Source organism: Triturus cristatus, chromosome 2_1 (genome assembly GCF_964204655.1).
Source record: "Triturus cristatus chromosome 2_1, aTriCri1.1, whole genome shotgun sequence".
NCBI lineage: Eukaryota > Metazoa > Chordata > Amphibia > Caudata > Salamandridae > Triturus > Triturus cristatus.
In genome coordinates, this window is record NC_140581.1 from 224,842,451 (window position 1) to 224,857,233 (window position 14,783).

The 14,783-nt window shown below is 44.1% G+C and overlaps 1 protein-coding gene across 2 annotated transcripts in view; it reads right to left on the minus strand.

The window, feature by feature from the left end:
- Nucleotides 1-14,783, minus strand: part of ATP8B1 (ATPase phospholipid transporting 8B1) — a 546,944-nt gene that overhangs the window by 33,623 nt on the left and 498,538 nt on the right. For both annotated transcript variants that reach the window (XM_085630200.1, XM_085630201.1), the window contains exons 24-26: nucleotides 11,279-11,362; nucleotides 5,065-5,310; nucleotides 1,125-1,263 (exon numbers count right to left, since the gene is read on the minus strand). In XM_085630200.1, the coding sequence (XP_085486326.1) occupies nucleotides 1,125-1,263; nucleotides 5,065-5,310; nucleotides 11,279-11,362 (469 nt within the window). The remainder of the gene's footprint in view (nucleotides 1-1,124; nucleotides 1,264-5,064; nucleotides 5,311-11,278; nucleotides 11,363-14,783) is intronic.

Below are 14,783 nucleotides of genomic sequence, written 5' to 3' on the forward strand. Positions count from 1 at the left end.
AAGTCCTGTCCTAAGGCCAACAAGAAGTAATTTCAGTAGTAAACTGGAGGGAAACTGACAAAAAAAAAAGTTTGCGGGGGTGAGATCTTCCTAGGGCAGACAGGTCTAACAGCCAGGATACCCTCACAAGTGATCGTGCACCCTACAAATTTGCTTTTTTAACAATATTTTTGTTCATTCAAGATTTTAATTTTGAGATTGCAGATACAGTAATTTGTGCATTTTTCTGCATTTTAAAAGGTAATAGAATTACTATCAATTGTTTATTTTCCTATTCCTCGTGTTATTTGCCAGGGTGGGTCCAGTTCTGACAACATATCACACCACATAAGGGGGCAGGGGTAAAATAGGATTTGCATGAAACTGATGTCTTTTTAACACTGTGGGCCTAGTACTGCTAGTAATATTTCCAAGTGTGATTTATGCCCAGAATTACAGGATGTTCATGATGTGTTATTTAATATGTGTGTGTTGAATACAATCTTTATTTACATTCACCTCAGGTGAAGTCTCTTTTGTGACGCTCAGTGTATTTATTGTATGAAAATGCTGTGCCAGTGCTTTATACATTGCCTCTCTGATAATCCTGACAGCTCAGTGCCAAGCTACCTAAGGGTGCGCACAGGTTATACAGTGAGTGTAATCACCTAACCCTGACAGCAGTGGTAGGTTTTGCCTGGCTTTGGCACTGCCACAGCCAAACAGAAGTTGCCAGTTCCAACAGTAGGCCATGAGAAGAGTAAATCCTTTCTCATGAAGACAAGATTGTTTTTGTGACGTACATCAACTAGGATTATTCCTAAAAGTCCTGTGTGATTTCCATATTACTAAAAAATTCTAATTTCTTTTGTCCTTTTTGGTTAACAATTCATCTGATTCTCAACAATTTAGAAGGTACACCAGTTTTTAACCGAAGCATAGAAATCAATATTGACAACCCTGGACTCCAAATGTTCTGATCTCTGAACCAGCAATGGATATCTTTTCCAACAAGATGTCAAGAGATGCACCACAAATTTGGGAGCAACACACAAGGGATTAACTAAATTTCGGAAAGACATTTAAATCTTCTATTTAAGTTTCTAAAGTGTAATCATATAGGTTCTTGCATCACATATACGCACCTGTGAAAATAAACATGGATGGGAAGAGAACATGTATTCCTGCACTGTGAAGGTCAAACATAATGCCAAAGTAAATGGCAATGCTTCCAAACACAGAGAACGCATTTACGAATGTCCAGTATGATGTATCCAAGCCAATCTGTTGATAAAGGAATATGATGGTAAGAAGAAAGTTAGCCATTTAATATCTTTATGAGTATATCTGAATTCAAATCATCTTAAAGTAAAATCAATAAAATCACAAACCTAAAACTCTAGAAATTGAAACGTTTTGGGGTAGTGAATCTTTCAGCTGTGGTTCCCACATTACTGATCCCATTGCACATTCAGTCAGAGGAGCTCACAAACCAGTTACACGATATAGCAGTGGTTCTTGCACCCCCTGGCAATTATTTGTGAGTCTTAAACATAAGAACATTTTCAAAAGTGCAGTGTGTAGCTGACCAAGCATATCAGCAGTAGACTATTCACCCAAATTCATACTGGATGTCAACAGGAAAGGGAATTAAGTGAAGTTTGTCAAATTTCAAAATTTGAGTTGCATCACTTATGTGTTGGAGGTCTAACTTGAACATTAGTTTAACATTTTTGAGTGATATGGTGCACAGTGAATCATGGGCACTCAACATTTGAGATACGGTCTTAACAAAAACCTAAAATACAAAATCTAGAAATATTTAAAAGCCACTAACAATCCTTTGATGGTTGATACCAGACAACAGTCTTCACTGAAAAGGTGTCCCTGTGCATTACACAGTACGGAAAATATCTCTTATTTCATGGATCAGTTTTTAGGCTAGACTACCTGCTGGTGCCCGCGGTAATGACACAGACTATCTGAAGTCCATATATTGCCCAGAGGGCTTTCCGACCATTCCCATTAAGCTCCATGTGGGTTCGGACTGTCTACCTTTTCAATGGCACATCTCGTCCTGGCATCTTCGAAACTCGGCATATAGGGCGCTTCTGTACAGATCATTACAGAATATTTCTCCCTTAATACAGATGTGACATCCCATAAAATGATATTATGGGAGGCCATTCAACCAACACTCCAGGGGGGGAGGGGGGGCAATATCAGATTTTGCGTGGGAGAACGTAGGCGTTGAATCCTCACGTTGACGAACACGAGGCACAAATGCATACATTTGAAGAATGTGGCAGTGAGGGGGGGAGGGTGAGGTAGCACAGTGGCAACTAGGTCTGATCCAAAAGCAATATCACCAACTGCTACTAAACAATGCTAAACAAGCATGGCAGACTTCACAGAGCAACGTATATCAATGGGGGGACAAATTAAGCAAGATGTTGCATCGTCTTTGCAAGGCTGCGTATGTGGCCATCCCCCGGTACCAGTGATACAGAATGTGCGGGGGGTGGGGAGGGTTCGGCTGATGTTGGGCCCCTTACTTCAGGGAGTTGTACGCCCAATGAGATGGGGTAGAAATAGAACATAATCGATTTCATTCAGGCTCTGCCACCCAAATCTCTACCTGATGCTCCCAGTGCACAGCTGGATGAGTTTATCACTGAGGGGGAATTAATCTGTGGCTCTGGTGAAGCCAATGACTTCCCGGGTGACGAGATGAGTCACGGCTAACACCAGATAGGTGACATGATCTTAAGCCAGGCCGCCTGCCAGACGTACACTCAACCTACAGCCAGAATTCTCTTCGGACTATTGAAGTAAAACCTTTAGCTAAGACTTTGGCCATTAGGCTAATAAAACATATGCCTGACCTGGTCCACTCTGATCAGGCCGGTTTTGTGCCCGACTGGGCTACACGTCACAATATCAGATGCATCCACAAAGCTCTGGCCTTGGTGGATGTATTAGGGTGGCCAGTGGCGATACTTCTCGCCAACATAGACAAAGCTTTTGACTCAGTTAGCAGGAGCTACCTCTTTGAGCTACTTTAACGCATCAATTTAGGACAGAGGTTACTGACATATGTCTGGCTATTATATATTGACCTCACCGCTTCAGTCCAGATGGCAGGCGTGGTCACCGCTGACACTGTCCTGGTTAGGTAGACTGGCCATTTTCAAAATCGTATCCTTGCCTCGTATAGTATACGAACTTTAGAACTACCCCTACGCTATCCCGCCATCGTGATTACGACAGGTCAATGCAGTTCCGAGTCAATTCTTTGAGCATCACATGCAGCTCTCCAGACTGGTTTTCAGTCCTCATACTGTGGGGGCATTGCGGCTGCTGATGTTCAATCCGACCATGCGGCTTCTCATCTACAGATTGATTGGTGGTAAGGATCTAGTCTATGCCACAGTGTCATGGTCGATTACTTTGTGCTTGCCTTTATATACTGTGGTAGGTACATGACATCACCCCCCAGTTATGGAGAGATCACCATATGGAGACGATCCCTGCGTAGGATGGAACGGTGGGGGAGACTTATGAAAGAGACACCGTTATGGCAGGGCATTTACCTCCATCAGGTGTCTCAGTTGAGGGGGGGGTTTAAATAAACGGGACACCATCTGCATTTCCATGCTAGGCGATATCATGCAATGCACAGTGTTTAAATCGTTTCAGGAAATGCAAACCGAATACCAGCTGCACCGTATCCAGTTTTATAAATACTTACAGCCGTGGCATGCCATTGCCCCTTACCTGCAAGACCTCCAGGACTTCCCAGGGTTTAGCCAGTTAGAGGGCAATTATTATGGGGGATATCTCGATAACCACAAGATTAGTAAGATTTATCAATCCCTGGTTACAATAGCTTGAATACACTGCCAGCCCTTAGGGCGGCATGGGGAGAGAACATTGAAAATATAGATAAGCCTGACTGGCTCCATCTGTTCCAGTTGAAATACCTACACAGAGTTTATCATACTAGGAGCAGTCTGTGGCATACAGGACTTATTGGTTCCCCCCGTCTGTCTTCGTTGTGAGATAGAGGAGGGTACCTTCCTTCATATGGTTTGGAGCTGTGCGACATTGTAACGCTTCTGGCGAGAGGTGATGTCCTCTCATGGGGAGGTTCTTGCATGGGATATTCCACTTGACCCTAAATTAATTGTACTGCATAGCACAGAAAGTATAGGGGGAAACCGCTACAAAAGACACCGGTTATTTTTACGGACATACACTGGCAAAGAGATCACTAAGCTGTGGAAAGTGATCACACTACCATCAGTGGGGGCATAGAAGAGAGGGATTTACCACTGTATGGGCTGGTAAGTGGAAATGTTCCAGGCTAGGGGTTGCCCACAAAAACCTAGGAAACTATGGCTACGTTGGGTGGATTAGTGGTATAGTATCCACCCCTGTTCACATTATGCACTCTCAACTAGATGCCGAAATAAGATCATTTGGTTATGTATCACATGATGCTGAGATGGGGAATGGCGTTACATCCGCTATGGGGTATTTGATTGGCAGGAGGGTTGGGTAGAAAATGTGCAGGTTCATGTGTTCTAACTGTTCACAGGATTTTCAAAAATGTTTTGTATAAGTGGGCCAAATTTGGCGCGGAATTGAGGCAAAAACCCAATAAAATATGTTATGAAAAAAAACTGCATTTTTAGTTAAGGCACTATGCTAATAGATGCAAACTATTAACAGCGGCTTGATGGAATATAACATAATCAGAGTTTTTGCCCAAGGTACTCAAAGCATTGCCATTTCTATCTCACATGCACATAATCTAGTGGAGAGTGGTTTAACACACCTTTTCTGAGATACACATAAAATTTCATAAACGTGGTCTCAGATCTATATGGTCCTTAGGTTAAGTATGCAAACTTTGGAAGTGCAGGGTGTACTTTGTGCCCTTGCACATGACCTGCAAAAGGTACTGGAGTGAACCCACTAATTGTATAAAAACAAACATATGCATCAACCCTCATTTTATTATTCAATACAGTTGAACACTAGTTTTGCAAATAACAGGTGTTCAATAATACCAATACTTGCCTGTAGATTGACAATGATAATAAGAGCAGTGGCTGTTGTAACGGCAAATGACTGGTAATCGGAGGGTGCCTCGCCATCCTGTCCCATGGTTTGCAGGAATGCCCCGTATGGTATGAAGAAGATTATCAGTGAAGAGACAATCCCATGGAACAGACTTACGAAGAATTTTTTGTAGTTAAACAGCAGATCTTTTTGTCCAGGGATGTAAAGCCGCGGGAAGAGAAGGCTTAGTTTGTCACTCACATCCTTGGAGAAAAATAATAATTTCAATTAAAGGCCTGCATGCAATAGAAGATTTGTACAGCACACAATATAACTAATTTTGGTATCGGGCTCTGGACTAAGATGTCACAATTATTTGTAACATTCTATAATTCCAAGGCATCAATGGATATTTAGGGAACCTTAAGGTATGAGAAGCATTATAAAAAAGATGGACAGAGCAAAATCAAATTATCATTAACTTAATGACAGGATTCAAAATTAAGCTCCAATATGAATACAACAAATATAAAACAATGCAACTGTTGTATTTATAGAATGCATATTCACATCCAAGGAGTTTGTGAAACTTGTGTGTATATGTAGCTCTCTGAATACATTTATCATTCGTAATCTGTGAATCAGACCAACTAAACGTATGTGCTACTGCTTCTGGAGATGTGTGTCTGGTCTCACACTAATTATGTCAGCATTATCTTTGTGTATGTGAGATTAGGTTAATCTGCGCCAGAGTGTTTAAAAAAATAAATCACCTTTGCAAGTGATAGGCCTATCCCTATGATGTTCCTCAAATTCCAAGTTACTTACCTTCAGTAATGTTCGTTCTGGTGGATAATCAATGTGACCACAGACCCCTTAACTTTAAAATATCCCCAGGTGTCAGATTGAATCTGGAAGTTTTTTCAGTATTGCTCCTGTGCACTACTAGGCTGTATCGTGATATTCCTCATCGACTACGCTTCACCCCAGAAGTGACGACTGAAGCCACATTCCCAGCATGCTGAGGTCAGTTATTTTTCTGGACATCTTCCATACCCTTGGACACGGAGCCCAAAACCAATCATTAGTGCCAGTGCGCAGTACTCCATTTTGGTACCTTTTGTGATGGAGGTGTTGTTCCACAGAATAGGAAGGTGGGAGGGTCTTGAGGAATCTGTGGTTCAATAGAGTATCCACCAGAAGGAGTGTTACAGAAGGTAAGTAGCTTGATATGGATACTTCTACCACAGACGCCTCACCTATAAAATAGATACCAAAGCAGTACCTCCCCAAATGGCGTGTCTGTAGAATGAAAGACCAAAAAGTCCTGCAGGACCAAAGGGCTAATATGTCCTTTGTGAATGTGTCTTAGTGCAGAGGACTATTCTTCTGGACAAAGTATTTTTCTTCATTGCCTTGCATTTCTTTGTCCTAGAAAACCCGACAAAGAGCTGATTGGCCACCCAATGGTCTCTGGTACGATCAGTGTGAAAACGGAGTGCTCTTTCGGTGTCCAACAATGGAATCTCTCCTTCTCTTTCAAGGGGTGAAATGGGGCAAAGAAAGTCAGACGAGTGATGGATTGTTCAATCTAAAAGGTAGACACAACAATAAGGAAAAGTGCTACTGTAGTCCTGAACATCAGTTAGTCCAGAAATAAGGTAATGTAGGATGGCCGGACTGATTCAGGGTTTGAATCTCAGATGCAAAGAGCGGAGGTGATTGCGATCTTCAGTGTCAGGAGATGCATGGAACGGCTGTGCTATGGCTAAATAGGAGTACACAAAGATAGTAGGGTTTGAGGGAATTGTGAACTAAAACTAACAGTTGGTCCAGCAAATGTGAAAAGGCAGAAAGGGCTGAAAGGGCTGACAAAAAGCCTCCAACAGTGCCCACTGCAAGTCCTTGCTGCACCAAAGATAGAACAAACAGTAACACTTGACAGTTTAGCTTGTAACAGGTACAAACCACAAACTTGACCAAGTATCCAGTGTAAACCAGTTTTGTAGAATGCGTAGCCACCACAACGACCTCAACTACTGTGGTAAGAAGAGCAAATGCAGTCAATGATCACTGCACAGAGGCAGAGATTGTGAGTCCTCATGATGCACCTTGCCCTGCTGCTGCAATAGATGATCCTCCCAAAGAGAAAGCTTGAGCTAAGGCCAAATGCTCAAACCCACAAGTTCCAAGTACTACACTCTCCTGGCATAGGCCGGAGCCACAAGTATAGCGTGGGCCCAATCATTCTTGATCTTCTTCAGAACTTGAGGTAGCGGTGGGAAGGGATATAGGAGCCCCGTGCTCTACTCTAGGCAGAATGCATCTCTGACTTTTTTTTTTATAACACTCCCAACGTGAGAAAGTGTTTTCCCCAGTGGCGAAGCGATCGACCCAGGGCTCTCCCTACTGTTAGAAGACAGCCTACACCACTTCCAGGTGTCGATACTATTCGTGATCTGCATAGACGTCACCAGCTAAGTTTGTCTGCACTGATTGTAGGAAGCGGACTCTTAATATAATAGACCAAAAAGAGGTACACTGTGCAATGAGTCAAGGCCAACCCCAAAGGAATTAAAGTGGTACAAATGACAATACAAATGCTCTTGTGTGTTAGTGTACGTGAGCAGTTAAGCATATCAGAGGGTGGTGCTAAGCATTTATTGTACACACAAATAACATACTTTTATATTAATTTAGATACCGGGATCATCAGAATCAGGCAAGTACTTTTAGAGTTATGAATTGTAACAGTTTTTAAAAATGGACAGTGCAATTTTTTAAGTGGTAATGTTATCCTATGCAGGAAAGTAATATACACTGCTTGCAGTTTCTTCACAGCGACTTACATGACCAATCTCCTGGTTTTAAGGTAAGTATGGGGCAAAGTCCAAGGAAGCACCAACAGGTCACCTCGGGCGGCACTGGGGCAGCCATGTGCAGAGGTGCTTTTCAGCATCGGGTAACCCAATGTTAGACCGAATCAATAGGTCACCTTGGGAGGCTCTGGGGTGTCCAAATGCAGAGGTGTGTTAAGGTGTTGGGTGTCCCATTCAATTGAATGAGAAACAGTCCTGTTGCAAAGAGGCTACAAGCTAGGACTGGGAGACCAGTCAGTCTGAACCTACAAGGGGGCCCATCTCTTTCACACAATGTGCGCTAGCGAGAACAAATGGAAGCACTGCAAACTACAAATGCTCCACGCTGATCTTGAGTCATTGGTAACATCTCTAGGCCTGCAAGACTGGGATATGGAAATAGGCACACTGCAGGTACAACACCACACTCAAGTCTCCTGGATCCAGGGCAGACATAACTTAGGCCAGCAAGAGCATCTATAATTTGTCCTTCCACAGAATGGAATCGTGGGGTCAAAGATCTAATTTAGTCGAGAAAGGCATCCGCCCTTTTTGGCACTGAAAAGTAGCACTCATTTACGATCTCCAAGGCCAGGACCCTCTCTATGGCTCCTTTATCCAAAAGAGGCTGATCTTCCTGATGCAAAATGGGCAATTGGTCCCCGAAAAGCTGCTGTGATGTAGGTATAATGGGGCGGGCAGAAAAGAATGGAAGGGTGAAGCCCTGTTGGTCTATCTGCAGGACCAACCTGTCCGATATTATGGCTCGTCACTGGTGGAGAAAAGGAGTGATCCTGCCTCTAACATGATGGTCATGTACAGCCAAGGACAAACTAATGTAACTTTGAGGCTGCTGCCAAAAGGACTGGGACCAGGATGTTCATTGCCCATGTAGGTCAGTATGCGGTCTGCCACCCAACTCCGAAAGGACTGGGATGTCTTGTTGTGGTGGTGGTCCCAGATGTTTATTCTAGACAAAACCCCTAGCGATGCCTCAAAAGGAGCTAAATTGCTGAGGATTAGGCCTTGCGGGTGTGGAAGGACTGGGGGAACATGCAGTAGCTTTACTCTCTGTGAGGCACTCCAGGGTGGAATCTGCTTTCTTGCCAAAGAGGCGAGACCTGTCAAAAGACACATCAATGAGTGATGCCTGAACGTCACCCAAGATGCCCACTGATCTCTTCCCTGCATGGCACCAGAGCACCAGGCTATTGCGGACTGCTCTACCCAAGCAGTCTGTCATGTCCAGGGCTGACCAGATGACGAACTTGGCAATACCCTAGCCATTTTAAATGGCCTGTGCCAAATTGGACCTAAAATTACTCCAGAACTGGTGGTAGAATCTTAGCCACTGAATTCCATAATAAATGGGAACACCTCCCCAGCAAACAACTCAAGCTGACTGACCTGAGAACGAGGCTAGCAGATAAAACATACATTTCCCAAATGGTTTACTCCTGCTAGCGGATACCTGTACTATCAGGCTGTCAGAAGTAGTGCACTGCGTTAGAAGGCAAGGTCACACTTTTGTAAGTGTGCTAAAATTTTCACAGATGACCAAGAATAGGAGGAGAGTGTTGGGAGTCTTTCGGTTTCTTGGTCTGTGCGTGTGAGAGTGAGCGTGTGAGAGTGAGCGTGAGCGAGTGAGAGTGAGCGCGTGAGCGTGAGAGAGTGAGCGCGTGAGAGTGAGCGCGTGAGAGTGAGCGCGTGAGAGTGAGCGCGTGAGAGTGAGCGCGTGAGAGTGAGCGCGTGAGAGTGAGCGCGTGAGAGTGAGCGCGTGAGAGTGAGCGCGTGAGAGTGAGCGCGTGAGAGTGAGCGCGTGAGAGTGAGCGCGTGAGAGTGAGCGCGTGAGAGTGAGCGCGTGAGAGTGAGCGCGCGAGTGAGCGAGTGAGCGCGCGAGTGAGCGCGCGAGTGAGCGAGTGAGCGCGCGAGTGAGCGAGTGAGCGAGTGAGCGAGTGAGCGCGTGAGCGAGCGCGTGAGCGAGCGCGTGAGCGAGTGAGCGCGTGAGCGCGTGAGCGCGTGAGCGCGTGAGCGCGTGAGCGCGTGAGCGCGAGCGCGTGAGTATGTAGGAGAGAGCTGATGAGGTCAGATTCCATCAATGAAGTCCTTTCTGGGTCCAGTTAATCTGTAGATCAGGTTAAAGTGGGTGCCTAAGAAGATGAGTGTGAGGACTCTAATAAGTAAAGTGCTGCTAGGTCTCACAGGGTGAAGGGCAGTGAGGCCATGTGGATGATAAGAGTCCTGTTACAGTTTTACCTATGCAATCTTCAAATTGAATATACTACAATGAGGGAATACCAAGGTCTAAAATGTGCAGTAGGAGGGCGACTGTGGGCTGGTTTGAGAGTGGGTGACTAATAAGTGAGGTATGGATTCTGGCCCTACAGGAAATGCACTGTCTATTTCTCCCCTTAGCTCAAGAAGACCAGACAATAGACTGCCCTGACAGCAACCAAGTATCTGTTGAGCAACTTAAACATAGTAAACTAAAGCCTGGGGTACTGTCCATAATCATCCGGAGGAAATATGGCCAATTAACTGTCAGTAATAAAACCAAGCTCTTCACTGATGGCTTAATCATTAGCAGAATACACGACAGAGTAAAATGAGACATTAAGAGAGGAGTACAGATGGGCATGGAAGAGAACCATTGAAGATAACAGCAGTTAAAGAGAAGATAAGTGGCAAACAAGGTCATAATAAGATTCAAAGAAGTAGTCATTCAGCTGAAAAAACTGAGGTGACATAAAATTAGTAAAGAAAAAGAAATGTGGAAATGGAGTCAACTGAAACATTTGAAACTAAGGGAATGACCGCTGAAGTGTAGAACATGACAGCAATACCATTTTAACTTAGGAAGACTAATAACATTTATAATAGTGGAGAGGTAACACCAGATGTAGGTGAGGTATGCCTGAAGGATAGGAGATGTTCAGGAAAGCAATAGGGAAAGAGCGACCGGGTTGTAGATCAGAACACCACACTAAATAGCAGGAAACCACCACAGCAAGCAGAGAAAGATTACTTTAATTTGGGTTGATTAACCCCACCAAACAGAAACGAAAATTATGAGTGAACACAAAGCTGGGAGAATATCTTGCTAAGAACTTGGGAAAATTGACCTCCTGTAGAAACAAAAGATGGAATTAAATCCTTATAGCTTAACTAGATAGTTCTCATATATACAATAATGATTGGGTGGGCTGAAGAGTTTAGTAGTTCCCCAATAAGACTAATGATAAATTTACATCTGCATCTAAGGAAACAAATAATGTATTATATTGAAGCTTAACAGTCATGATGGGGATTTACATTTAAACGTAGTTGCACAGTAGACAGCAGAAAATACAAAAACTCAAATTCATGTCACGTACCTGATCAAGCAAGCCAACAAGAAGAACTGGAAGACTAGAATACAAAACGTTGTATAGTGCGATGAACCAATCCTCATACACGGGCTGGGAAAAACATTTAGATTTGAAGTGAAAAGCTTTTACAAAATACGAATTTTAAAGTATTCATTATCAAATGTGCTTTCAAAACAAGTCCTATTTCTTGACAAGTGTTCACAACACCTATATCCAAAGAAACAGGAGTTACTATAATTCAGCATGCTCTTGCATGAACCTGGTGGCATATTCTGCACGATGACCACCTCCAGACAAAAAGGTAATTCATATCTCTTGGCATTCAAAATAGTCAGTACCTATAGAGGCGAACTTCATGTCTAAATCCAAATCTTTGTCTTAAAAGTACTAACAGCCAAGTTTTAATATATACCACTAATTTGGTTTCTGTCTGACCTCTCTACCTCTCCTCGAATAAAAGCAAAATGTACTGCATACACACTGGAAAGCAATTTGTATTTTTTTTTTTTAAATATATCATAATAGGTTTAATGTAAATTGGATAAAAATTTGTTGCGACTCAGATTGTGTGGAAACGTGCAGAGTGTGTAGTAAAATCATTGAATTAATTGAAAATACAGGCATTTATTGGGTATTTATCTCCTGCCTAGGCTAACCTCTCATGCTTTCCTCACACCCGGTCAGATCTGTTATTGCTGCTCTCTATATTGTGTTAATTAGTTGTGGTAGGAAAGTGGCTCTTTTTGTCATGGTCACCCCCACTTTTTGCCACCAATGTAGGAAGGTGGCTTTCAATATAGTGTACCAAAACGACAACCCTTATTAGTGTACAGAGGCTTCATTTTACAATCCCAAAGTGCTCTGTGTAGTAATGTGGTCAAGCAGCTTTAGGGTTCTCAGAGGAGTGTGTTGAGAACTCAAAGAAGTTGTTCAAGAACAATTTAGAAAAAGAACAGATGTTTTAATTAATTTAGACACCAAGATCTTCGGAATCAGGTAAGTGCTTCGAGTTCGTGACTTTGTGGAAAACAGTAGCATACAGAGCTGTCAGAATTGAGACATGAGCCTCGAACGCGGTAATGTGGTCCTATTGGAGAAACACACTGCAAAGGTATACTTTCAAGCAGCTATTATGGTTGATATCCTGGACTTAGGGTATTTAGGGACCAAGGTCCACAAAACCACCAGCAGTCAGATGGTACCTGCCCTGGTGTTTCCAGGTGCAGAAGTATTGGTCGCGGTGGTAGCCTTGAATGCTACAAGGAAAGTAAATGGAGAAACATGCAACAAGAAAAGATCTGCAAGTGGACACATGGGGACAAACCCGTCTGAACTCAAAGGGGGATCGGCTTTCAAGGGTCACTGGGGTGAGGGGACACCATCACCCGGCTCAGACTCGGGCTATGAAGCAGTTCTGGTGCAGATGTATTTTGTCCAGCGGGTCGGTTGCGTTTGAGACTCTTACATCGAACTGGAAGTAAACTTCTAGGTCGAACAGGGAAACAATTTACGGAGTAAACCCGTTAACCCAGGTGAGACCAGGTAAAGTTTGTACCATACAACAATGTCTCAGCTGAAAATCTACCCAGCATAGAACCATGGCGCTTTTGTGGTCAATTAAATTACTCCGAACTCTACATACCAATATTGTATACACCCATCTTGTATTTTAGACCACATTGTAATTTGTCTTACTTCCTTTGCCGTTCCCGCTGTTATTTTTCACCCCTGTGCCACTGCGCCGCTCACTATCACTAGCACGCCCAGTGCTCACTTGTGTATTATGGTCACTGTATATTCAATTGTACTGTGGTGCTGTTATAACTACTTACAAATAATAACTCCTCCACCTTGTCCTTTCCGGTGTGGTCTCCCTTCCCTTATTTTCCCTGCCCTATGTGATTGATTGCACTAGCCACTGCAGGAGCATCTATGGTTTTAAGAGATATTGCCTCAGGGTACCTAGCGGCATGGTCCACTACCGCCAAGATAAACCTATTCCATGATGCAGTAGATGGGTCCAGGGGACCAACAATGTCCATCCTCACCCTTCCAAATTGAATCCCAACCATGGGGAGTGGTATTTGGGGAGCCTGTGTCTTGCCACTGGCCTGACAGGCGAGACAAGAACTGCAAAGCTCCTTTACCATTTCAGACCTATACCTTTTCAGACATATGGGACCAGTACAATTTGTTCCATGTCTTTGTCTGTCCCAAATGTCCTGTCAAGGGGATACCATGACCCAAGGTCAGGATGAACTCTGTACTTCTGGGGCACCACCAACCTCCTGGTGTCCCCCTCCCTGAGGTCAATGGCCCAAGTATAAAGCATTCCATCTTCCCAGAAGATTCTGTGAAACCCACTTTCATCCCCTCCTCTTGCTTAAAGGCAATCCTCCTCAAGCTCTCAAGGGTGGGACAGTCTCTCTGTCCCTTACTAAACTCCTCTCTGGAGGGGCCACCTGCTCCTGTCAGTGTTGTCAAATCTGACAGCTCTGGTAGGGATGGAGTCCCTCACTCAGAGGCCCGATTCTCCCTATCAGGGTTAGATTCCTCCTGCACCTCTGGAATTCACTGGGCTTGCTCACCAAGCCCCGTACCCTTGTTCTTGGATGCCTTGACCCCTTGTTCCAGGGTCAAAGTGTCCAGCTTTCCCTTCTGGATAGTCTGTGGCCTAGTCACAGCACATCCCCACTCAGGGAGTGCCAATATTTTCATATGGAGACTTCTCTCCACCTCTGACTACTCAGATACTTTGACATTATTGTCCAGTAAGCACTGGATTGGGAGGACAGGTTACACAGCTACCTTCATAAAGCATGTCACACACCTCCGCATTCAAAATCCACCAAAGCCATAGGGCGGAGTTTGATAGTGATGTCTGTATAGGTCACCTGGTGAAACACACCAGGTAGCAACCTCTCTTGAGGCACTAGCTTGTCCAGGACCATAGTTACACTAGTCCCTGTGTTTCTAATAGGTATGGCAGCAGGGGTTGCAATATTCATCCCACCCAGGGACATTAAGGTTGCTTCCACCTCCTGCCTACCCCTCTCTGGGGCACCAGTCTCAACCCCCACACTTACACTCGCAATCCCTGGGGATGGCCCCTTAATGGGGGGCTTCTTGGTGTAGACAGCATCACTTTTTGTGACCGGGCTGGTTACAGTCCACGCATTTACCCACCTTTGAGGGATCAAATAACCTACCATTCTTTGCCTGATACTGGCGCAACTTATCTTCAGCGGAATGAGTCAAAAATGTGTTTTTGAAGAACATATTATAACTCGATGTGCTGAAGAGAAGTTACACAAGTATCTAGTGGACTCAAAGCTGTCTACTCCTAGAGACCTAGTCAAGGCAGCCGATGAGTGGGTGAGAACCCGGGGATCCACCCAGCACCAGCGGGTGACCAGAAGAAAGGAGGACAGGTTCCTCTCCAGGGGAAAGCCCAGAGAAAAGAAGGTCAAAAGCGGTAGGAGTCCTCCAGAGACTCACAAAAACCTGGACA